The 26,630-nt window shown below is 34.3% G+C and overlaps 1 protein-coding gene across 2 annotated transcripts in view; it reads left to right on the top strand.

Annotated features, from left to right (window-relative positions):
* The window catches only part of DCUN1D4 (defective in cullin neddylation 1 domain containing 4), a 50,476-nt gene extending 24,838 nt beyond the window's left edge, over positions 1-25,638 (top strand). Inside the window, exons 4-8 of one of the 2 annotated variants that reach the window (XM_044680784.1) lie at positions 3,207-3,298; positions 10,495-10,603; positions 20,970-21,074; positions 25,376-25,478; positions 25,568-25,638. In XM_044680784.1, coding sequence (XP_044536719.1) covers positions 3,207-3,298; positions 10,495-10,603; positions 20,970-21,074; positions 25,376-25,478; positions 25,568-25,623 — 465 coding nt within the window. In that variant the 3' untranslated portion in view covers positions 25,624-25,638. The remainder of the gene's footprint in view (positions 1-3,206; positions 3,299-10,494; positions 10,604-20,969; positions 21,075-25,375; positions 25,479-25,567) is intronic. The other variant, XM_044680785.1, reaches the window with a different exon arrangement.
* The last annotated feature ends 992 nt before the right edge of the window (positions 25,639-26,630 follow it).

Genomic DNA, 26,630 nt, shown 5'->3' with positions numbered 1-26,630 from the left:
GGTGAATACCAAATCCTAAGCAGCAGAGGCAGAAGTCTCCGAAGATCTCGGCAAGTCAGAACTGGGTGGTAGTTAAAGCGGCAGCAGCTCCAGCAGTCTCCAAGTCAGCGCAGGGTTGTAGTGGAAGCGGCAGCACCAGTAGGATCGAAGAAGTGGGCTGCTCTGGTGAGTCAGGAAAAGTGGCGGAGGTCAGAGTAGGCAGGAATGTGAGGCAGTGGTCTGTGCTGGCGGGCCTGGCAGGGATGAAGTCCAGGTCAGGAGTCAGAAGTGGCAGCAGAGGCACTGGCAAATAGTCAAATAAAATGTATTCACACAGTGACCATGTCCAAAAATATATGGCTTCCTCTGCACCTTTAGACCATCACCTCTTTGGAGGTGGGCAACATGTCTCATCATAGTCCTCCGAAGTCATAGTTAATTGTGAATTGATCATTGTTCTTAAATCAGAATTGTTTTTCTGTAAAGTTTTGTTGTCCTTATGGAAATTGTTCTGGTTCTCTTACACTTTACACCATAGCAGTTCATACAAGGTTCTTTGTAATCCTTTTATAATTTTTTATATTCTAATATATCAAAACTTATTATTATACCAAATATATTGTTTAATCCAATTAATTTCTAGATTAATATGCCAAAGTTTATTCAGCTAGTTTCCAAATGAAGGATATTCTTTTAGATTATAAGGTTTTTTTTTCCCTTTAGTCTCCCCTTTAGAATTAGGATGTTTATTTTGCATATAACTATTTCCTCCCTGATTCTATCCTCCTTCCTAGTTTACTTTGTTGAGTTGGATATATTTGTGTGTGTGTTTTCAATATTCCTTTGTCTACTTGAGATAAGAATGAAACTCATATGATACGTACTTATTTTACCCCTTCCTCCATGTTTATATATTATTCTTTTCCCTCCTTAGTACACTAGCATATTTCTTTTATGCTTCCTTTGTTTTCCTTAGAACAGAAGCAATCTAACGCCAAGACCTTGGGTTTATTTATGTAAACCCTTCATTTATTCTTTGAAGACTTTAATGTTCTGAAAGAACACTTCTCTCTGTTAGATTAACACTATGACATCATATAGGGCCTTCCAATTGCTCAAATTTTACCTTTCTATGTTATTTTTGACTTGTGTTGGCATTTCAAAGTTCATACAGAGCTTTGGCCTTTTTATCAGAGATGCTTGAAAGGCCTCCCATTAAAGGTTCATTTTGTTTCCTTCTAAGTTTATACTCAACTTTGTAGGTCAAATTATTCTTGGTTGTAAGCTCATTATATTTTGCCTGTTGAAATGCTATATTCCAAAATATGTTCTCCTTTTTAGGAGATGTTTCCAGATTTTGTGTGATCTGTGTTCCTTTGTATTTGAATACTTCTTTTCTTTTCTTTTCTCTCTTTCTTTTTAAAACCCTTTCCTTCTGTCTTAGAATCAGTACTGTGTATTGGTTCCAAGGCGGAAGAGTGGTAAGGGCTAGACAGTGGAAGTTAAGTGACTTGCCCAGGGTCACACAGCTAGGAAGTATCTAAGGTCAGATTTGAACCTAGCACCTCCCATAATTAGTTCTGGCTCTTAATCCACTGAGCCACCCAGCTGTTCCCTTGAACACTACTTTTTTGATGCCTGCTATATTTTTTTGTTTGATATGGGAGCTCTGAATTTTAACTGTGATAATTGCCAGGCTTTTCCTTCTGGTTTTTCTTTTAGAATGTTCTTTCAGTCTTCACTGGGAAGTTTTATTTTATGGTGTCTTGAAAAAATACTGTTCATGTTTTAAAAAAAATCATGGTTTTCAGGGAGATCTGTGATGCTTAATTTATCTCTCCTTGTTCTGCATTTTAGGTTAGTTATTTTTTATATAAAATAACTTCTAATTTTCAGTTATCTGATTTTGTTCTAGTATTTCCTGCTGTCTCATGGTGCCATTGATTTCTGTTTGTTCTATCCTAGTTTTCATGAAATTAGTTACTTGGATGATGTTTACCTATTTCTCTTCTAAGTTATTCTCCTATTTCTTTTCTCAACAGCTCTTATTTCTTAAATCTCTTGCTTTATTCTATATATTTTTGTAGGTCTTGTAGAATGTTATTTTTTTTTCCTTTAAGTGAAAAATTAGAGAGTTGCTATTCCTTTCTTTTGGCTAATCTTTATTTTTATTTATTTATTTTTTCTGTAGGCAATGGGGGTTAGTTAAGTGACTTGCCCAGGGTCACACAGCTGGGAAGTGTCTGAGGCCATATTTGAACCTAGGACCCCCCGTCTCTAGGCCTGGCTCTCAATCCACTATACAACCTAGCTGCCCTTTGAGGAGTCATTAACAGTTAACATTTTTTTATGTTGGCCTCTACCACTTTGGTTTACTTATATCACTAGCTTTATTTCCTGAATTGGGGCATTGTGCAAGAGCCAGGTTCTGCCCTTTGGTGTTCTTTTGCACAGGACATGGTCATTTCTAATTGGTCTTACCCTGGATCACTGGGTTCTTAGACTGGCTTCCTCTTGTTGTTAGGCTTCTCTGAATCATAGAGTTTAGGGACTTGTGACTCTTCAGCGTCCATTTTGAAGTCCTGCAATGGGATGCTATGGACATTGGAACCCTAGAGCATAATAGTCGAAGACCTACTAACTAGTCATTTCTACATTCTTATTGGGAACTGCTCATTGCTGCTCACTGGAACTTCTAAGGATCCTACTATCATGTTTTTTTCTTTTCTTTTAACCATTAGTTTTCTTACTTCCTCTGGAAAGAGCTTTACAGGCTACACATGTCTCTGGATCTTTACTAGGAACTATGTGCTTCTTGGCCTATCCTGGCTTTGCTAGTGGCCTCCTTTCATATATATGTCTTGGGACTGTAGACTTGAGTTTGTGTGTAGTACTGAAGTGAATAAAGCTACTATAGTTTCCATTAGATTTCTTGATTTTTATTTAGTATTGATAGTTATTTAGAAGTTATTTAGTCTGGATAGTTATTTAGTTATTTAGTGAATTTTAGGGCTTTTTTTGAGTATATGTGTAGAGCTGGGCAAGTCCTGCCTCCATTCAGTTAGCCATTTTAGCCCTAAGTCTATGGCTTATTTGTTAAAAAGCTGTTCAGATCTTTTTTCAGTGGTCCCAGTAAATGGAATTATTTTAGAAATGAAATTTCCAGGTTTTCATTCCTTTCAATCTTGTGTTCTGTTTTTTTGTTTCTGTTTTTTTTTTTTAAACAGGTCGTCATGCTTGTACTAGCTTGGAAATTGGATGCCCAGAATATGGGCTATTTTACATTACAAGAGTGGTTAAAAGGAATGACATCTCTGCAGTAAGTCTTTATTATTATTTTAAGGAACAATTAATAGCTATTTAAGATCAGTATATATATATATATATATACACATACACACACACACTTCTGTATAATACAAGTTTTGTTTTTGTTCTGGAGAGTTTACTAAGTGTTACATTTCAAGTAACATTTCAAATGTTGAATAATAGAAATGTAATAAATGTAATAAATGATTAAGGTATTTTTACAAAACCACCAAGTTTTAAGGTATGTCAGTGACCCTTTTAGTACAAATGATATCTGAACATGAATCCCTTCTTTAACAAATGACCATATGGTATGCATTTGAAAATCCACAGTAATGGAGGGAATCTGCTACCTCTGAAGGCAACCAATTGTAATTTTGGATCATATTAACTAGGAAGTTTTTCCTTATACAGAACCAAAATCTGCCTCAGCAAGTTTCATTTCTTTCTCCTAATATTGCTCATTGACACTAAGGAGAACAAATTTCATCCCTTGTTTATTAGTCATTCTTGAAGACATGAAAAAATTTAAGATAGCGATTATGCATCCCTGTTTCTCCCTCTAGATCTGATGTTTTCTAGACTAGACTTCTTTATTTAGATGCTTCAATTTATCCTTTTTTTTGGCAGTCTTTAGTCCCTTTACCAGACTGTTTGGCTTCCTGAAATGTATTCCATTTTTTTTTTATATCCTTCCTAAAATATGGTCCCTGGAGCTAAACCTAATTGCCCAGAGGTGTTATGACTGTGATTGTCTCTTCCCTAGGAGGTTCTAGAAACTGTGACTTTTTTCATTTAGCTTATGAGCATATTAGCTTTTTTGATTGCTCTGTCAAACTTTAGATTTATATACTGAGCTTATAATTCACTAAAAATTACTTTTGAATAGTATTTGGTCTTGCTAATTCATTAGTTTGCTAATTATTCCATTCCTAAACATTTAGAATGATTTCTGTTTCTCTTTAACCATCAGTTTTTGGCACTTGTACATAATATATCTGTGCATATATACATATACACATTCTTTCTACTTTTAAAATGGGATTAATAATGTTTTGTTTTTTACTATATTTAGATAATTTGAAATTTGTCGAGCATTTAACATCCTCCCACTGTTAATAATTCAGTTCATTAAGCATATACTATGTAGGTGGAACTGGGCTAGGCATTGGTCATAGGTATAAATGGAAACAACCTGCTCTCCAGGAGAATTCACAACAATTAAAGAGTAAACAAAGGAGGTAATCAGGAATCTTTTTGTGCCACAAAACTTAGAAAAAATACTTATTTCTTCTTTTGTTAGTATTTTATTTTAATAACTGTTAAAGTAACCCCATATCAGAAAGAGAAATTGAAAGAAATATAAATGACCTCCCAAGGAAGAAGCAAGCAAACTCCAGGACCAGGATGGATTTATAAGTTTAAAACATATTTCTAAAGGTCAAAAACATTCATTGGACATTTAATTCTCATTGCAATAATAGGAAAATAGATAAAAATAAAATAAAATAAAATGAAGTAAAAATAAAATCATCATTCCAGGCTCTTTCTATGATACAAATGCGATCTTAAACCTAAACCAGGGACAGACAAAGCAAAGAAATGAATTAATAGACCAATACCTCTAATGAACATTGATGCAAAAATTTTAAGTAAAATATTAGCAAGTAGGCTTCAACAACATATTTAAAAAGTTGAGTTTATAGTGGGCATGTATGGTTGCTTCAACTCAAGGAAGATGATAAATATAATAATACCACATTAATCATATGATAAAAACCACATGATTATATCAGTTGATTCTGATGAGACTTTTGACAAAATCTAAAACCTATTTCAGTCAGATAAAATTATAAGAATGGATTTTTCCTTGATATAGTAAGTCATAACTATCTAAAATCAGGAGTATTATATGTAAAGAAGAAAGGCTATAAATGTTTCTAAATGACCAGATGTGTTTTTGTAAGGGGGAAAAAGAGGTTTTGGGGTTCAGTATATTAAAAGATGGTCACCAGAGGATTGAACTATTATCAATCCTCAATTAAGAATAATCTCAAGTCAAAATTGACTTTTATAGAAGTTTATTTACAATTAAGAAGAGAGAGAAGAAATAAGGAAATAAGAATCTAACCCAATAGGTAATTTATTACAATCCTCTAATTAATCCTCTAATTAAATAGGGGGCAGCTGGGTGGCTCAGTGGATTGAGTGCTAGGCCTAGAGACAGGTCCCAGGTTCAAGTCCAGCCTTGGACACTTCCAGCTGTGTGACCTTGGGCAAGTCACTTGACCCCTATCGCCCACCCTTACCACTCCTGGGCTAAGGACAGTCCCTAGCCTGGATGAAAAAGGAGGAGGGTTGGGCGTGGGGCTAGCAACCCCACCCTGTAAAAAAAACTACATCTGCTAAAGAAACTGCAACCTAAAGTAGGGGCAGCTGGGCTAGCTCAGTGGATTGAGAGCCAGGCCTAGAGACGAAAGGTCCTAGGTTCAAATCCGGGCTCAGACACTTCCCAGCTGGGTGACCCTGAGCGACCCATTGCCTACTGGTTGTGGCCCTATGCTCCTAGAATGGAGTCCCAGGATAAAAAAAAAAAAAAAATTAATCCAGGTAGATCTTAACTCTCAGCTGAGAGTTAGAGGGCCAGAGGTTTGGAGGTGAATGGAGCAAATTTCATTCACAGAGTCATTAAAAGAAATTTCTTAAGAGAAGTTCAGGAAGATTCAGTCAGTCTTTAAACTTGCCACGTGGAATTCAAAAAAGCTATTTAAAGCAGTCTCACCGGGGTCTTAGCATTCTAACACTCTTCCATGAACCAGAAGAGGTCCATCACCAGACGTCCTCTTCAGCTGAACCCCCTCACTGACTCATCTCCCTCTTTTTAAAGGCATCACTTATATGTCACTTCCTGTGCCTCCCTCCTAATTTGCATGTCCAATCACAATAGAAACTTCTCATAGTACTGCCCAGGGGGCAGTCAGTTGATTCTGATTTGTCACCCACTCTAGCACATGTGGGTTACAGACCTTTCAGAATTAGAGGTGCTCTCACCTTTGGTGATTAAATCTAAAGATGGGCAGTGTAGACTTAATCTAATTATCACATTTCCAAATGGAAGTAAGAGGGGGAGGGACTGTGTCCAGTGGGACTAAATGCCACTATATTCTTGTTACATTTTCTTACTCTCTTAGGGCAGAGTTAACCTCTATTAAATGTTAAGTGTTTTGTGAGTTTTGTCTTTCATCTCAGCATCCACTGTGAACCAAAAAAGTGCTAGTGTTAGAGCTGTGCCTACAACATGCAGAAATTATTTAAATCTAAATATAAAAAAACTACAGAAATACAGACGTAAATAATTGAAGGAGATATTATTTAATAATTAACTGATAAGCTGTGTAAATCTAATAAAAATGACAGTACCACTGGAATCACTGAAATATTTTTGAGAGCTAGAAAAAATAATAAAGAAAAATTCGTACGAAGCAGCAAAGGATCAAAAATCTTAAAAAGGGAATAAATGGGGAGAAAGTAGAGAAAAAGCGAACATAGGCACAATTCTCAAACTATTTTGCAAATCTTTAATTACCAGAATAATTTGAGAATGGTTCTAAATGAAAAATAAAACCATTGTAATGATTAAATACTCAGTATAAATAAGGAAATACATTCATTAGTATTGTTGGATAAATCCAAAGACCACAGTTATTGTTGTAAGGACTCATTTTTTGATAAAAACTATTGAAAAAAACTAGAAAAACAATCTGGCAGTAATTTGTTGTAGACCAACATCTCACACTGTATACCAAGATAAAGTTCAAATGGATATATATCAGACATAAAAAGTGACATCATAAAATAGTGGGAAAAGGAAGGAATTACCTCTCAGATATATGGATTGTGGTGGGGAGGGAGGGGCGGTGTGTAGAAAGTTCAGGACTAGTAAACAAGAGATAGAAGATCACAGGAAAAATACTGTTTTAATTACATAAATTAAGACATTTTCCACAAAACTAATGAAGTTAAAATTAGAAGGGAGCCAGGAAAGTAGGGGGAAAAAAATCTTTGCATTAAGTTTCTCTAACTTAAGATCTTATATCCAATGCATAAAAGGAACTGACATAAACATAAAACTAAGGTGCTATTCTGCAGTAGATCAATGGATCCGAACAGACAGTTTTCAAAGGAGAAAATCCAAGCTTCTAATCATCATATGAAAAAAATGTCTCAAATTGCTAAAAAGTAGTGAAATAAAAATTAAAGCAATTTTGAGATTCCACCTCACACCCATCAGATTGGCAAAAATGGCAAGAGAAAAATGACACATGTTGAAGGAGCTGAGGGAAAATGGATATCATAATGCACATTTGTGGAGCTATGGATTGATTCAGCTATTCTGAAAATTAATTAGCAAACATGCTCCTAAAGTTAAACTATATACTGTGTAAAATCTTGTCACCAACTTGTGTTTGTCATCTCTGTCTCCCTTTTCTTTTCTGAGATTTATGACTTCCTCTTTACACAAAGTAGGAGAGAGTTTATATTACTGACCTTCTTTTCCCCAAAGCTATCAGGCCAGGCGGCTGAATAATCAAATAATCAAACCATCTTTCTTTTAAAAAAATCTAGTTTGCAAACATACTAAATATGTTTTGAATTTAGTGCTGTTTGGTCCACAGAAGGCAAAAATGGGCCATAAGTAGTATCTTTTGTTTTGTAATTTTGCATATAGTCTTTTACTATACAAGACGTGAATTTTTTTAGGGGGTCTAAGTAGGTGTTGAATAGCTGTAATAACAGAATTAACATGAAAACAGTTAAGTGAAAGAAGCAAAAGGGGAAAAAATAGGATTGCCAGTATAGGATCTGATTGTGAGGACTTTAAGGAACATGGAGAATCTACTCATTGACCCAAAAATCAAGACCAAACCAAGTACTGGTCTGGGGATTATTCTCAGGGAAAAGAGCACAATATGTCATGTCAGCATGGAGGTGAATAGCTTCCTGGTTTGTATCTCCAGTTTTCTAAATTCAAGTTTACCCTTAGTTACAGAAGGAAGTACAGGAAGAATTTGATCCCATTAATTGTGCGGTCAAATTAAAGTAAGATAAGAATTATGAACAGTTAAGATGCTCCCCTTTCCCTAGTTTTCATAGCTTGAGTAGCTTTGCAGTTTTGGCACTTTATCTCTCATGTTTTTTCCTGCTAAGGAGAAGAACCACAGGACTGAAGCCAAATTACATCTTTTGGGCTATTTGTATAGTAATTACCAGAATTGGTGTGATCACATTTCATTAAGATGATACTGGAAATTTTAAAATAATAAGTTAAATAGCAAAGTAATTTTGTTTAGTTGTTTTTATTTGTGTCTGATTCTTTGTGACTCCATTTGGAATTTTCTTGGGAGAGATACTTAGAGTGGTTTGCCATTTCCTTTTCTATCTTATTTTACAGATGAGGTAAATAGGGTTAAATGACTTGCCCATTATCGCATAGCTAGTAAATATTTGAGTCAGGATTTGAACTCATGTCTTTTTGACTCTAGACTCAGCACTCTACCCACTGTACCAGTCATTTAGCACTTTGTTTTTGAATTAAATTTCTTTACACAATTGGAGGAACACTTTTTCAAAAGATAAGCAAATATTTCTCCAAGTATAAATAATAGTATTCTAATTTTAAAAGCCCTATAAAACCTCAAGAACCACAAAAACCCAACAATAGTAATTCTTAAAAGTTTGAAGGAAAATTAAGAGGAAAATTCCTAAAACAATTCTCTAATTTCTCCACCTGCTCTTTAAAATAATAAGGGGAATCTTGTTTCTCTCACCTGTTTCAGTTACCATTCTTTTATCTAAGACGTTAAAAATAACTGTATTTTTCTCTTCCAATTTGGAAATATTTTCACTACTCTTTTATAAAACCATATTAAAATGTATCTGAGTAGCTTAGGGCACTGCACAAACAATGCCAATAGAACTTTGAGTATAGTAGATGTTGATCTCATTCATTGAATAGTGAAATTGAAGCCCAGAGCATTGTGTAATAGAGGTGTATGAATTTAGTACTGTCTAGATTTCTATAAAATTATGCTATTTGCTTTTAAAGGCTATTTTTTGTTATTTTCTGATCATTTTCAAAAAAGTTTACTATATTTGTAGTATAAATAATTGTTTTCACACCCCGTAGTTTTGATTTTTTAAAACAGAAAATTTAAAAAGCAGGCAGTTAATTATTTCTGTTATTTACTCTTTTAATAAGTAAAAATTAGTTTCCTTCTTTTCTTTGGAATCAAATTAATATATCAATAGGGATAACAAATAAATACTATAGTTTATAATTCATTATCAGTCAAACCAGTTCTTAATCTTCAATAAAATCTGAAAGTGTTTATGTTACTATGACTTTTGAATTTATTCCTCTTTAATATTTATTGTAATGTAGGAATGCGCCAGAACAAAATCTAGTTATTTTGAATATGTGTGCTTCAAACAAAATTCAGATTAAATATAATAATTATTTTTAGATTGTTGTCCTCTCATCAGATAGGCCGTAGAAAACTTTGCTAATTGCTACAAAAAATAGTTTCCTGCATAAATGTTTTGCACAAAGAGACATATGTGCTTTGTTATATATGTTATACTTTGGAAATACTGTTTAGGTGTCACGTGTATATCCATTTGCACTGTTTGTGTGCCACATACACATGTATATAGTATACATACATGTATTTGGAATATAGTATACACATATGGTGTGCATGTATACCTATATACTCCAATGTTTGACTGTACCCATCTCTACATTTGTTCATGTTCTTAGATTGTTATTGTTGTTCAGTGTCTGCTTTGTGCCCTCATTTAGGATTTTCTTGGCAAAGGTGCTGAAATGGTTTGCTATTTCCTCCATCAGCTCATTTTATAGATGAGGAAACTAGGCAAATGGGATTAAATGATTTAAGACTCAATCTTAGAAAGGGCTAGTGATTGTAAAAAAAGATTTTTTGATTAGATTTTTAAAATATTATGCCTTATTGTTCTGAGAACACCAATTTCATTTATTGTTTGAAACAGGTTATCTATTCACTTTATCTTCACTGTTTTAATTTCCCTTTGCTTATAGTAGATGTTACCACAAAATTTTTTGTCTGGTAAATCATAAACCTGGATTTTATATGTAGCTCCTTTCGTTTTCTCTGTTTCCTTTAGATGTGATTCAACAGAGAAATTAAGAAATTCTTTGGATTACTTGAGATCATTATTAAATGAGCCTGCAAATTTCAAACTTATTTACCGATATGCATTTGACTTTGCACGGGTGAGTATTTTGTTATCCAAGTCAGATGTTTTTGCTTTTTATTTTTATTGTTTCCTGAGGGTTCATTTTTATATGCCACAGCAAAGAAACTGGTTTAAATTGCTTCCAGAATGTTAGTTCATATTTCTTTCAATATATACATTCTTTTAAAACTAACCCCTTATATAAAAATTAGATATGATAGCAAAATATCTATAATGTAAATCTAACAATTCATTTGGGTTGACTAAAGTTAACTTAAAAATGAGAAGATAATTATCTAATTGTGTTCATTGAGGTTGGTAGGGGCTTGACTTTATATTTGTGTCTCCTTCATCCTGAATGAGTATTTGTTAGGTAATAATGAAGTCTTTTGTGTTATGTAAAACAACAGAACATTTGCACTTTTAGTTAATCATCCAGTTTAATCTTTTCTAGTGTAGTTTTGACTTTTATATTAAGACTAGATCACATTTTGTGGAAATGATCAGAATATCAAATTAATTTGAATCTCAGTTGGTATTACCCAAAGATGGCAACTTACATTTAATTTATTACCTGAGGGCCAGTCTACCTAAAATATGCAGAAACTTAATACTGTAATATTAGCTACCATGTAATTTGTGTGTGTGCGTTGGAGGGGTGCTTGGGGGGAGACAAGCAAGAGAACTTTAAACTTTATTAAGGCATAAAAGGAGTTGAAATTTTTTTGAGTTCTATTTTTTATTTTATTTTATTTTTATTTAGAATGATTCATGACCTCCTGCCCTTCCCTTCCCCCTCCAAGCAATGACAAGCAATTCCATTGGGTTATCCATGTATCATTATTCAGAACCTGTTTCTGTGTTATTCATATTTTCAGTAGAGTGATCTTTTAATATCAAAACCCTAATCTTGAACTATATGATCAAGCATATGTTTTTCTTCTGTGTTTTTCTCCCACAGTCCTTTCTCTGGATGTGAATAGTTTTCTTTCTCATAAGTCCCTCAGAATTGTCCTGGATCATTGCATTGCTGCTAATAGAGAAATCCATTATGTTTGATTGTGCCACAATGTATCCATCTCTGTGTACACTGTTCTTCTGGTTCTGCCCCTTTCACTCTGCATCAGTTCCTGGAGGTCTTTCCAGTTCACATGGAATTCCTCCAGTTCATTATTCCTTTTGAGCACACCAAATCTATCACCATCAGATACCACAATTTGTTCAGCTATTCTCTAATTGTTGGACACCCCCTCATTTTTCCAATTTTTTGCTACAAAGAGCATAGCTATGAATATTTTTGTACAAGTACTTTTCCTTGTTTTATCTCTTTGGGGTATAAACTAAGCATAGTGCTATGGCTGGATCAAGGCAGTCTTTTAAAGTCCTTTGGACATAATTCCAAATTGACCTCCAGAATGGTTGGACCAATTCACAACTCCACCAGCAGTTTATTAGTGTCCCAATTTTGCCAAATCCCCCCCCAACATTTATTACTTTGAAAGAGTTGAATTTTGCATTAGAGCAAGTTCTTACTTAGAGAATCATGAATCTTTCAAGTATTGAAATATTTCTTTAAAATTTAAAATCTTGTTTATCCTATATTTATTGTCAGACTTGGCCACATGAGAAAGTTCTTCATGGTTGGATGTCAGTTTTCTACTAAACTGTTGTAAGATAGTCAATTCTGGAACTACAAATAAGATTAAGTATATATTCAATGTTTATGGATATTAAAAATATTTATGAAATATTTGAAGACAGTCACTTAATCCATATGGCTAGGATCTTTCTGAAGTGATAGACGTATTCTTCCACACTGAACTTTTTTATGTTTATTTTTTGTTGAAAATATGTGTAGACAAAACTTTTACATTTCATTTTTAAAAATTTTGAGTTCCAAATTCTCTCCTTCCCTCCTCCCTCCTTGAGAAGGCAAGCAATTTGGTATAGATTATACATGTGCAGTCATGTAAAACATACCCATATGGTAAATTTCTTTTAAAGCTGAAACCATTGAGCAAATAATATTAGTTACCCTTTTTTCTCTCCTGCTAACTTATTAATCCTTTTTTTCTTTTTGCAGTATTTTAGATCTTCACCATTTGCCAGGTTACTTTGTTATATCTATTATAATAATATATTCAAAGTTTGTGGTATGTGATTCCCATGAAGTTTTCTTTTTCTTTTTTTTTAAACCCTTAACTTCTGTGTATTGGCTCATAGGTGGAAGAGTGGTAAGGGTGGGCAGTGGGGTCAAGTGTGTAAGAGGGAAATTTAGGTATTTATAGATATATATTTAAAACGTGGCCGCCAGGAATCAACAGTATTGATTGATTCCATAATTAAATCAGACCCAAGTCAGCATCGGGTTGAGGCAAGTTTATTTACAATCAGGAAGGTAAAGTATAGGAATAAAGAGAAAGGGAGAGGCTAGTCCAGGCCTAGTCAGGCCTGGACGAGAGAGAGAGGTTAAAAGGCTAAATAAATGAAGCTGCAAGCCACAAGGCCCCTGCTTAAGGCAGAGTTTGGAAGCGGCCTAGGTAGGCCAAGGAAGTCAGCCTAACTTACCCACGTGACAATACAGAGTGGAAGCTGTCTGTGGTCTCAGGAGATCCTTCAGCACCAAGTTCAGAGTGGGAACTGCTGCCACAGGAAGTAACCAACATACTTAAAGAGATTGTGTCTTTTGTCACTTCCTGTGGGTCCACCTCTAATTCAAGCGGACAAATGGCAGTCTCTTCATTGATTTGGACTGCCCTTTGTTCTTGATTTGTTACTTATTGTCACGTGTGGGTAACTCGTCTCCCCTCCCCACTAAGGAAGGTGAGGAATTACATCATTTCTATGCCTAGTTAAGTAAGAGTTTAGCTATGAATGGCTAGAGTTAATTCCATTTACACAAGTGACTTGCCCAGGGTCACACAGCTGGGAAGTGTCTGAGGCCGGATTTGAACCTAGGACCTCCCATTTCTAGGCCTGGCTCTCCATCCACTGAGCTCTACCCAGCTGCCCCTCCCATGAAGTTTTGATTTTGTACTAAATAAAATCAGTAAAATCATGGCTTGGAGAAGATAAATGACAAATTAGAATCATAATTATTGTTAGCCTTTCATAGAATTTCAAAGTTGGAAGAGCATATCCCACAAAGCGGGAGTCAGCTTTTGCTTTAAGATTTCAAGACTAGTTCTTTACTTTCTGAAGAAGCCTATTTCATTTTGAGGTAGTATTTGGGGGTGCTTCAACTATATGGACAGCTTCTGGAGCTCTCTTTCTTTGACAAGAGCAGAAAATTTAATACTTTTCTGAATTGCATTAATGAAAATTTAATCACTCAAAAGGTGGAGGAACCAATAAAGGGAAATTCTATTCTGGATGTGGTTCTTTGGCCTTGTTATGGGAGTCATACTTAGTTCAAAGTCTGTCTCTGGCACATACTGGCTTCTGGGACCTGGAGCAAGTCACTTTAAACTCACATTGACTCCTGGTAACTCTCTTAAACAGTGTTAAAAAATATTTGCTGATTTGTATTAATAGAGTGAGTTTCTTACAGGAGTTTTTCACTCTTAAATCAGAGACTAGATAGCCTAGTAGGATTAAATATTATATCTCATAGACTTACTTCTTCCCAAATTCTCCATTTCTTTTATTTTTTTTATAGACATCCTATAAAATATGACAAAGTGAGGGGGCAGCTGGGTAGCTCAGTGGATTGAGAGCCAGGCCTAGAGACGGGAGGTCCTAGGTTCAAATCTGGCCTCAGACACTTCCCAGCTGTGTGACCCTGGGCAAGTCACTTGACCCCCATTGCCTACCCTTACCAATCTTCCACCTATAAGTCAATACACAGAAGTTAAGGGTTTTAAAAAAAAAAAGAAGAAGAAGAAAAAATATGACAAAGTGTTTTATTTGTTTAATAGGGCATTGTCTTTTTCTCCATCTATAACCTAAGCCTTCTCATTTACTCTGGGTATGGGTGTGGGTGTTTGTGTGTGAAATATTCTCCTGGTAACCCAGAATTAAAACGAGTTGGTTTTTTTTTCTCTTTTCTTTGCCTTCCCTTATATAGTCAGTCAGAATGAACTGTGAATTCTTTCCATTGTTTCCATTCCCAGTCCCCCTGCCACTATAGTAATTCAGCTCCATGTTATGTTTCTCTTGAACTTTTTCAATAGGCTACTAATTATATTAGGTTTTTTTTTTTTTGCATCCATTCTATCCTACCTCTACACCTTATTGCTGTCACTTGAAAATTACTCTTTCTACAGCATTGTTTTATCATGCCATTCCTCCTTCAAAGTCTGATTGCTTTAAAATTCTATTATTTTCTGAGTCAAGTTCAAAACCTTTAGTCTAACATTTAAGACCCCCTACAAGTTTGCCTTTAATCTACTTTTCCAGACTTAAATCACATTGCTCCTTGTATGTACTCTATTTTTATTTTCTGAACATGTCCTAACCTTTCCTACCTCCCCTCCTTGCACCCTGCCATGGTCTTCTCTGGAATGCTCCCCCCTTCTCCCTTTCAGGATCCAGCTTGGTTCTCTGGGAAGCCTTTTTTTCTGGTCATTGTATCACAAGTTTCCTCCTTTTTAACTTATGGCACTTGATTTTTACCATGTGTTATTCTGCACTGTTATTATTTGTCAGTGTTTGTAAACTCTTTGGGGACAGCACATTTTGGGTGCATCTTTGTGTTCACCGATTTAGTAAATTCTAGGGAGCTTCCTAGTCTAAAAGGAGCATAGATTTAGTGCCAAAAGGGTGTTCCATACCCTCCTTTTAGAAATGAGGAAGCTGAGTCTCTTTCATACAAGTTAGCACCAAGTATCACCTCACATATTTTGTACTGTTCCACTTAAATTGTATTCTAATTTAAGAAAAAGAGGGCTAGTTGCCTCTATTAAATTACCAATATACTTGGGTAATATCTTTCCTTTTTTTTACTTCTTTAGTTGGACAGGGATTGGGGAACAGTTAGGTGAAGGTAAATGGAAGGTCTATGACAGACATTTGATTTCTTGTCTTCATAGCCTGTTAATTTTAGTAATTTTCATCTTTGAGATTCTCATTCCCATTTATTATATACAATATGAATTCACTCCGCATTTAACAGTGAAGTTAGTTGTTTGGGCTGTAGAAGAACTTTTAGTATTTGTTTTCTTTAGCAGTACCTCAGATTTTTGAAAGTACCAGTTAGCACCAAAGAGATTATTGTGCTTTTGTCTCTAATGAAAACAGAAGTTATTTGCTAATTGAACAAAAACATGTTTACTTTTGGAAGTTCCTTTCAGGTTTCATGTTTGGGTCTTAATCCCTTTTGAACCAGAGGAAGAAAGACCAAATGACTAAATGCTGCAACTTTAGCTTCCTGCTAATATCATTCCGTCAGGTTGAAGTTGCATTGGAAGACTAAAAATTTTGAAAACTTAACCAGGGGAGAAAGTAGGGGAAAAGAGATTAGAGAGTTGGGAAAAGAGGTAGAGGAATAAGTGTTAACATTCCTATTCTCTCATCCTATTTTAAGCAGCTTTTTAAAATTTGAATTTAATCATTGTTTTCTGTTTTGTGAAGTTTTTTTGTTGGTAGCCTTCAATTGCCATTCAGAAAAAGGTGGGGAGAGAGAGGGGTTCATATTAGGGATATTATTGTGTAGGGAAATCTTTTTAAATTTACTTCTCTCATGAGGTGGGATAACATGCTCTGAGTAAATACAAGAGTGAATGGTAGCAATCTTTCAAGATGGTGAAGTGGAATGAGCATTGAGTTGGAGATGGGCTCTCTGAGTTCTGGTCCTTGCTCTGCGGTTAACCAGTTGACTAATGTGTGGCAGATAGATTGTTTAATATTTGGTGAACGTAAGTTGGCCCCGTCTAAAATGGAGGAATTGGGTATATGGACAGCTCCTTTGTTAGCATCTCCCCCAGGTTACAGCCAGAAGAGCAAGTTATTAAATCATTGAATTGATTAAATATTTACAATTTTTTTACATTAGTGCCTTTTTCTGGAAACAATATCTAGTATGCAAAAAGTTTAGACTGAACATTTTTAAAAAAAATTTTAAATAACCCTTACCTTCCATCTTGGAATCAATACTGGGTATTGGTTTCAAGAAAGAAGAGTGGTAAGGTCTAGGCAATGGAAGTTAAGTGACTTGCCCAGGGTTATACAGCTAGGAAGTATCTGAGGTCAGATCTGAACCCAGACCTCCTGTCTCCGGACCTGGCTCTCAATTCACTGAGCCACCCAGCTGCCCCAGACTGAACATTCTTGAGGTTTAAAGAAAGTGTTGTGTTGCAAGAATTTGATCCTATTCTGCAAGCTTTTTAGCTTTTATTTTTAATGTGACATAACCTAATTTTTCCTAATGGAGTGGTATTTAAATTTTTTAAAGATGCTTTTAAAAATAATTGCCACCAAAAGACAAGTTTTAGGTGTCCATTTGTTATATTTTATTTATAGTTTCTGGTCTTAATTTTGCATAAAACAAAACCCTAATTTAGATGACTTGTTGAGCTCTAATGGAGCTTTTCATTCCATTTTTAACTTATTTTACTCAAACAAACTAGGTTAAGGAGAACTTTGTTATGTAACTTTAATATTGTGTGCCATTTAAAAATAATCTTGACTGTCCTTCAGTGATGTTGTGGTTCTTTGTGGTATTTTGATTTCTATTACTAATCAAGTAACATAAGTTTGCTTATATTGCTTATATTTTGGTTCATAATTCAGTTTATGATGTCCAAAATCTGAGGCTAAAGTTATTCACCTTTCCTTCCAGGACAGTCCTTTTGTCTCTCCTTTACAGTATTCATTTTCCTCTTCCTTCTAATATAATGGATTGTTGTTACATACATACATAAGCTTTGGAGAAGTGAAAAGTACATCTCCTAAAAAAGTGTAGTTGCCATATTTAGCTTATATTTATCTGGATTCTTGGTTATTAAAAAGGCAGATTTTTTAACAGATACATTAGCTTAAGATCAAATGTTCATCAGGTATAGTTATTTGCTTGCTTTAATTAAGAAGTCTTAGTTCATTGTCATTGCCTATGAATAAGAGAAAAAATTGTATGTCATAATTCTTATTAGCAGGAGGAATTAGATGCATAAGATCTTAGTGTTAAGCAAGAAATAATCTTGCTTTTAAAACTACTACAAACAGGTTCAGCTAGTAAATACTCTATCTGTATATTAATAGGTAGGGATGAAACTTTATTGTGATTGTTTTTAGCTTAAAGTATGTATTGTTGCATTTGCAGTATTTTATTTCTAAGTTCTCAGAGTATTCAGTGAGATCCTTTGGTTTTTTATTTGAGGCATGGCCATAATTGATAATATTTAATTTTTATGTATTTTAAATAGGCAACAAAATATCCCTAGGAGCTACTCTTCTTTCTGGTGTGTAGGCCCCATTTAGTTGTAATACTATTTTTTCAATGAAATTAAACTGTTCATTAAGTCAGATTCATTCAGATACTGATTTATTTCTTACATAATTGGGGTTTGTTTGGTTTATGAAAGTATGTGGATTTATTTTTTTTTTTGAGGACTGGAAGCTTTTCATCTTAACAGTTTAAATGACATTGGGGAACTCTGAAGCTTCTAGGTTGTGAAATCATCATCCCAAAATCTGGATTGCTAATGCTAATTGTGCAGGTATCTTAACTTTATTTGTGCCTCATACCTTGAGGTACTATAAACAGCATTATGTGCCTATTACCAGTCTTATTTAATTTGCTTCAAGTGGCATTTCTGACTATCAGGAATGTTCTCTTTGAACCAGTTCAGGTGATAGAGAACTAATCCTGTTGATGACATCTTGGGGAGATTTGCTGAATATAGCAGTCCTTGCAACTAGAAATCCATTTTTTTTTTTTCACAAAGCTACTATGATGTTGTCACAAAGCTCTTTGAAAGTGCCTATATTCTTATGTTAAGCTGCTGTTTATTAGATGGTTTGGATTCTGTTTTGAGATTTATTTGGAAATATTGCTTTCAGATTCCTAGTGTATCAGGTAGTGATCAATTATATATTTAGCTTTTGAAATCTTAATCTCCTCCAGGTCCCACTAACAAATAATTATAATAATCAGTGAGATGCCACTGTTTAGATCTTGAGTGCATCCATAATGTCTTTCTCTTGTTTGCTAGGCAGAAGATGGTGTTAGTGATTACGAGCTGATGTCTGGCACGCTTGCAGATCAGGAGTAAGTGATTGCTGTTCAGCTTTCCAATCCTGTGAGTCCGATGACTTTTCTCCATGTTTTGGCATGACTGCCAAATACATGCATTGAAATCTCTCATGATCATCAGTTTGTCAGATGGTGGTATTGTTGCAAATAGTCTGTCAAGGTCCTTGTATAATCTTTCTTTTGTCATCTTAGTATTGTATCCATATTGTGGGGACACATAGACTGAAGACAATGGAAAATGACACCTGTTTTAGGGGTAGCTTGATGATGTAATGCTAGGGTTGATAGTTTGGAGATAATAATTGCAAACCTCTTGTTCTCAATGGAACTTTCTTTTGGAGTGGTGCTTTTACTCAGTTCCGTAGTATTGACTGCCTGTTTCTCTGGCTCATGTGCAATTCTTTCCGGATAGCTAATGTTCTTGTTGTGGCGTAGTTTTTGGTGTTCTGTAACATGATTGTTTTCAAGTGGAATAATTATAGCATTCCACTTGCCTGGAGAGTACAAGGCAGAAGCTAAAAACTTGCCAAATGTGGCAGATTAACCAGTTTTGGTTAGGTTGAGGCATTAGTACACATTTCTAGACACTCCCCTCTGTTGTGTGAACAGTACAATCTTAAATAAGATGATGACTCAGATATCCAGTAGGCAGTCAAACATTGACTCAGGCTACCTGCTTGCATAGAAACTTTTAGGTTTAGGTTAATCCCTACTGTTGTGGTACTTATGCAGAGTTTCCACTAATAGAGATGAGGTTATATAAGCATCTTGCCTGATCTGTTTGTAGACAAATACCATTCACTGTGAGAAAAACGACAGTGAGTGATCCTAGGAATAAAATTGTTGTGGATTCTCCTTAGCAAGCTGTTGTGCTTTTGTCTTCTTCATTTGTTATTTGTTGATTGAGGTACACACATTTCTGAATTGTTAAATTCATTACCACTAAATATAATACTGTAGTTAGGGATTTTTTTTTTTTTGCACATGGAAGAACACTTGAATTATTACTTGATAATGCTTGCAATAATCACATCTTACCAAGATGTGTTTGTGATTACATGTTGCTAAGATAAAATACATTAAAATTTAAGAAAATTTATTGTTTATTGTTTTAGATAAAGCATCCTATATTTCATATTGTGAGAAAGCACTGCCTTTTTAGCTAGACCAAAATCAGAAGTTTCCAGTTCATGCAGATAGCTCTGTTTTCTTAACATTGGCTGCAGATCTGAAAACTATTTTATGATGATACCTATTATTTGGTGGATGCTGACTTTGACCAAGTATTTTATCAGAGTCTTGATCCTTCAATTCTTTTTTCTAAGGTACTTTTTAGTTCTAATTCTAAAAATAGTGACTTTTGGAGAAAAAAATGTGAAATAAAAATTACTTGTTTGTGAGAAGTACAGTGGAGAAGAACCAAATCTGTCTTTTTTTATCCGTTAATGTGCATTGTCTCTTTGGGTTTTCTCAATGAAATATGTAGCCTCTGTACCTAACATGAAGTATTTTTCATGGTCATCATGTATGGAGGTCTATGGCTGCATTATATATTGCTAAAAACTTTCTTTTCAGTGGGAATACATGTAGATTTTATTTTTCCAGAGAGTGGATATATGCAAATTTCTTGTTTGTAGGCTGACTGGTTTGAAGAGAATCTCCAGAAACATAAAATTATGATGTCAGGATGGATTTGGTTTGGTTCGATTTCAACGTGTAGAATATACTAGTGAGTAGTTATAGAAGGAAAATAGCTAATGAAGTTGTTGTGGATTTAACTTCTTGAAAATACATTACTAAAAATGAGAGATTCTCTGTTTCTTGTCTTGGAACATCTAAATCTGTTTGTAAATATTAAAATTATTTTGGTTTTTTATTTTTGTAAATAAAGCAAGTGTCAAATTAGTTGCTCACCTTGTGGATTTCTTTATGAAATAGCAGTATTTGCTAGTGTGGATTTAATTGATTTGGTTTTTGTCGATCATTTAAAAGACATATATTTTATTCTCTTGTGAAATTGTAACTTTTTCATAATAATTCCCATTTCCTACTTACTCTCTTGACCTTTATTATCTCCTAGGGGTTTTTGTGATGTTTGTGATAAGTGAACAGTTTTCAGGGATTTTTCTTTTTAAATTAAATAGAAGTTTTGGTGCTTGAAATTTAAAACATTTCTTCAACTGTCTCATTCATATTTTTGTCTTTTAAACAGGAAAAGGACCAGCGAAGCCTAGACATCAATACTGCCAAATGCATGTTGGGACTGTTGTTAGGGAAAACCTGGCCCCTTTTCCCAGTATTCCACCAATTCCTAGAGGTACAAAATGATGCTATTTAGTGAAATGTTTATTTGCTTTTTAAAAAAACCATTCATATATTTTAGTTGTTAAATTTTACATAATTGTTATTGCATTTTAAAGTTAAATTTTGTCTTGGGAGAACATTGTCTTTATGATATATTGGTATCAGTAATTTGGGCCTCATTTCATTTATGCTTTAAATTTTTAAAAGTTTCATAGCAATAATATGTTATAAATACACTGAAATATTCTTAGGTATAAATAATTTTTCCCTGGCCTATCTCTCTTCATTTGAAAAACTCTCCCTTTATTTAAATATTTTTGAGCTCAAGTAAAAAGCACTTGTTATATTGGCTATATAATCCTGAGGAAAGTCATCCTCAGTGTCCCTAGAAATTCACTGAGACTGAATTAGTCTATTTGCTTATGGCAGTTAGTAGAGTTGGTTTCCTCACAAGTAGTTGCCTACAGCAGAGGTGTCAAACTCAACTGGTTGCTGCCCACAAAACTGGAGTGCTAGATTAAAAATAAAATTATAGTACATCATAGATAATGTTACTTTGTGGTTTTCTAAGTCATTATGAGGCCAATAAGGATCAATTTTTATTTGAGTGTGACACCACTGCCTCTACAACATTATAGACAAAATAAGACAAAAAAGAGGCTGTTATTGTCAGTTGTGTATATTTATACATGTATACATATATTGTATACACATATTGTATACACACACACATATATATATACATGAGACCTGTGAGATTTGACCAGTTTCTCTATTGAGTAAACATTTTTAGTTTGAAAAAACCTAGGCTTTAAAAAATTTCCTTTAATATGAAAATATATTTGATTAGAATTTCTGAACTACTGACTATATGCTTTTGACACAATATAATAATGTAATATAATAATTGATTAATCTTTTGTTGAAAAGTAATAACAGTAGCCAAAATGAGATCCCAAGTGCCAGTTTTTATTTTGTATCAACTATGACATTTTCCTTTCTCCTTCCCTTGGTTCCATTTCCTTTGAACTCATTCATAAAGGAAAAAAAATATTAGTATGAGAAGTCCTTTGGGAAGACTTTTCTGTAAACACAGATCATTTTTCTGCATATTTTAAATGAGGACTCCAACAATAATATTTAATATAGCCAGTAACAAAAAAGATCACAGATGAAATAGTAAGCTGCCATTTCCAGTTTGATTTTTTAAAAATACACACTCATTTTATGTTTTCATGAACACTTAAACATACTTAGCACTATTTTGTAGGGGCCTAGAAAAAAATGCTGTTATTAATTTTTTTGAAAATGATTATTAACCCCCTTTTTGAACAAAAGGTGCTAGAATTCTCTAGAAATGTGAAAATTTTAGGTCTTAAAGTAATTTCATATTTTGGCTTACATTCAAATGAAGTAATGCATACAAAATGCTTTGTTGGACCATAGAGCACTATATACACTAATACAAATAATTTACACTTCTTGAACATAACATTCTTATTGAAAAGTGATGACCAAAAATAAGGATCCTGCCAAGTTGTCTGCCATGTTGGTATTATGATGGTAAAATATTCCTTGATAAACTCAAGAGAATGTTTAGTAATTCTTTGGTTATAGTAATGAAGGCATGAAACAGAGCAATTCATGCTCACAAAAGGTTTTTCTGCCATTATGGAGGGTATCCAGTTCGGAGTCCAAATGGAAAAAGGGGTTCCTGTGGTGACCCTGATGCCCCTCTTTCTTATTGGAGCAGGTGGAATAGGAGAGCTCTGTTTAAAGAAGGTACCCACACCTGCTATGTCTTCATTTTCCACCCAATGCACTCTTCTGGACTTTACTGTCATGCCCTGTTGTCCTAGTTAGCTCTCTTCTCCTACTCCTTTTTCAAATTTCTTTTGTTTGTTTTCTTTCCCCATTAGATTCCTTCATTCTTTCTTTCTTTCACTTATCACAGTTCCTGAAATATAGTAGGTGCTTAATAAATGCTTGTTGACTACCTTTTATGCATATGCACCCATTGAATTGATTAGTCAGTATGATGTCTTGGAGAAATGCCAATGATGAAGACTTAGATCCAGAATTTAGAAAGAGGAAGAGAATTTGAATTGCATTTTGGTATCTCTAAATTACTACTTGAAGTAAAAACCCATCTTTTTAATAGCTATAGTCCTGGAAATACTATATGTAGCTAGCTACAAATTGCAAATCACCCAAAAGGCAGTGGGATTCAAATTGGTTAATGTCACAAATGATATAAATAATATCAGGGAGATGCATTTCTTGGTCTTGTATTCAAAGCAAAGTATCACAGATAGCCGTTGTTGCTAAATTGGTATCCATGTGATGTCCAGAGGCCCAAAAGAAGATCACTAACCTGTTGGGCAAATTTCTTGTGAAAACTTCATAGGAAGTCAGAAACTGGTCTCAGGAGATGAGAAGACAGGCAGGAGGGTCCATATTAATAAAAGATTCTTTGAAATATTGATTATGCTTATAAAAACTGGAAGATTAACTTCCAAACTTACCACTAAAAAAGTAGAAGGTTAAATTTCCAAACTAACCACTAAAGACATCAGCTTAGTATATTGTTTATTAATGTAACTTAATGATAAAATTTCACTCAGTTCATAACTTTGAGACCCAGGTAAAGCTGTTTCAGACTTCCATTTTCTTACAAAATACTAGCTAGTGGGCAGCTAAATACTAGCGAATAAATAATTCAGTGAATTCAGTGAATAGAGAGCTAAGCCTAGAGGTGGGAGGTCCTGGATTCAAATTTGGCCTAAGACATTTTCTAGCTGTGTGACCCTGGGCAAGTCACTAACCCCAAATGCCTGGCCCTTAACCAGTCTTCTGCTTTGGAACCAATACTTAGTATCAATTCTAAGATGGAAGATAGAGGTTTAAAAAAATAAAATACTAGCTAGTGGCAAAAAAGAACTTTTATTATGCTAAATTGGCCATTCTAAAGAATATTAACTAGCAGTTGATTCTCCTATGAAGGGCAAGTATTACCACTATGAAAATCATTGAAAAGCAATTGCCATTGGAGAAAGTGTTAGAATTAGATGTTGAAGAGGCTCTTGGACAAGTATAAACTGCACAGTATTCGTGAGCATGCCTATGTGTTTTCTTTATTGGAACTTAACTTTTCAAAGTTACCTTGAAAGGAATGAGTAGACATAGATTTCCTGCTTTGAACTTATTTTTTGTTGTTATTGCTGGTGGGGAGGGTGGGAGGGTAGAAAAGAGTACAGATTAGCTTATATCGTTTTGTTTTTCTCTTTAAAATAGCATAGTGACAGCAATCCTTACTGTTATAAATTTTTTCTGTTGTAAAGACTTCAGTTATGGTTTTTGTTATTTATACACTTTTATGGCTTATGTGATTCCATGATTTCCAATTATTGGCCTCATGGGTTGTTTTATTAGGTGATTTAAGCATTGTGATATTGTGTGGAAGAGAAATCTAGAATATGAGCCTTTCCTATAGGAGGTTAGATGACACACAGAGGATACTAAAACATTGTGATTAAAATTGCCACTTATATATTATTTACTCTTGTAAGGTTATGTTTAATTGTTTTATTTTGATTTGTGTGTACCTATTTTTACTTTTCTTTTAAGGTCAAGGACTTTATCCTCTATTTTTGTATTCTCTGTTGAACCTAATAGTAGTGAGAATACAATAAACCTACATTATAGTAAATACCTATTGGCCTGATTCAGCTAGAATTCTTCTTCTTCTTCTTTTTTTTTTTATTTTAAACCCTTAACTTCTGTGTATTGACTTATAGGTGGAAGAGTAGTAAGGGTAGGCAATAATGGGGGTCAAGTGACTTGCCCAGGGTCACACAGCTGGGAAGTGTCTGAGGCCGGATTTGAACCTAGGACCTCCTGTCTCTAGGCCTGGCTCTCAATCCACTGAGCTACCCAGCTGCCCCCTCAGCTAGAATTAAAGTAGAAATCTTGGTGAGAATCCAATGTATTTAGAAGATAAAAACTTCCCATTGTGAATCTCTAATATCTCAAGGCTGAAGGATATGGATTTTTCTGACCCTCATATCATCATGACTGTTAGATAAATCTGCCATTCTTCCCCCCCCCCCCTTTGGAATTTCTGTAGTATTTTTGTCAAGAAGATATTGATCAGATTCTTAAATACCATTTTTATTCTACTATATAATTCTGTTTACTTGGTCCAAGCAATTTGAATCCTTTGTTTTAATATATTTGTCACAAAGTTCTATAATATAGATTATGAAACAATTTCTAATTATTCCACATTTCACTTACATTTTATCTTTTTAACAGCAATCAAAATATAAAGTCATAAACAAAGATCAGTGGTGCAATGTGCTAGAGTTTAGCAGAACAATTAATCTTGACCTTAGCAACTATGATGAAGATGGAGCATGTGAGTATCAGCGGGGTGTATTTACTTTTTTCCCACCATCCTCTTGAAAGAATTTATGTAAAATATACTCACTTTCTCTCTCTCTACAGGGCCAGTTTTGTTGGATGAATTTGTGGAGTGGTATAAAGAGAAACAGATGACATAGGAATTTAACTATGCACAGCAGCTCAAGAGTCCCTGTTAGCACAGTTCTGTCAACCATTAGCCATAAATTGCTGTTTGTATCAAAGCGCATGCTGCTTTTCTCGCACAGTGTCCCTTCTGCAGGGAAGTTGTGGTGTTTGCTATTTAACAAGCCTATGACGCTTGCTGTGTGGCATTGTCCTCTTTGAAGGCTGCTTTGCATTTTGTATTTACACTACAGATTGGTGAATTTGCCAATGTCTTCACTGTGATTATGTGTATATTGCTGTTTAAATTTTGTATATGTGTATAAAAAAGCTTCACCTAGAGATTATTTCTGCAGAAATGTATTGTAAAAATAATTTTGTGGCACATTTTCGTCACTTTTTTCAAATGGATCTTTTATTTCTTTATTTGGTCTCAAATGTAGCATTTCAGAAAACAAGACTAAAGAACTCTTTGGACATTGTTGCCATGAGCAGCCATTGCCAGTATAACATTTCTGTTTAAGAGGTCAGTTTTTTGATAGGGGAATGAGTGTCATTTATTCCTTCAGCAGCACATGCCAAATGTCACTTAATTTGAGTTAAAAGTATTGACCTTTAAAAATGGCTAATTGTTTGGATACAGAGTTGTAACATGCCACAGATAATTTCTATTTGGTATATATTGTTTTTTTTAAAAACAAACATATTAAACATTTTTTTATGTTTAGAAAAATCCTGTAGTATTTTAGATAGTGGTAAAAATCAGCAAATTAAAAATGTACCTTTACAAATATGAGATTTAAATTGCCTTTGCCATGCACCCATCCTTCCTCCTCAACCCTTTCTTTTCTTTTGGCTTACGAAGAATGTTCCGGCACCTATTGTTTCCTTAAGCTACGAAAACTAAAATTTATATCCTCCTTCACTCAAACACTAATGATTTGTTGGCAATCACAATTTATCAACTACAGCCAACTGTGGGTCACCGTTTGAATTTTTAGTTAAGCTTTCATAGTGTCTAATTTTCGATTTCTTATGTAAT

The sequence above is a fragment of the Gracilinanus agilis genome, chromosome 6 (genome assembly GCF_016433145.1).
Source record: "Gracilinanus agilis isolate LMUSP501 chromosome 6, AgileGrace, whole genome shotgun sequence".
In the NCBI taxonomy this organism is placed as follows: Eukaryota; Metazoa; Chordata; class Mammalia; order Didelphimorphia; family Didelphidae; genus Gracilinanus; species Gracilinanus agilis.
The sequence above is the reverse complement of the archived record's forward strand: the minus strand, read 5'-3'. Positions and strand labels throughout refer to the sequence as shown.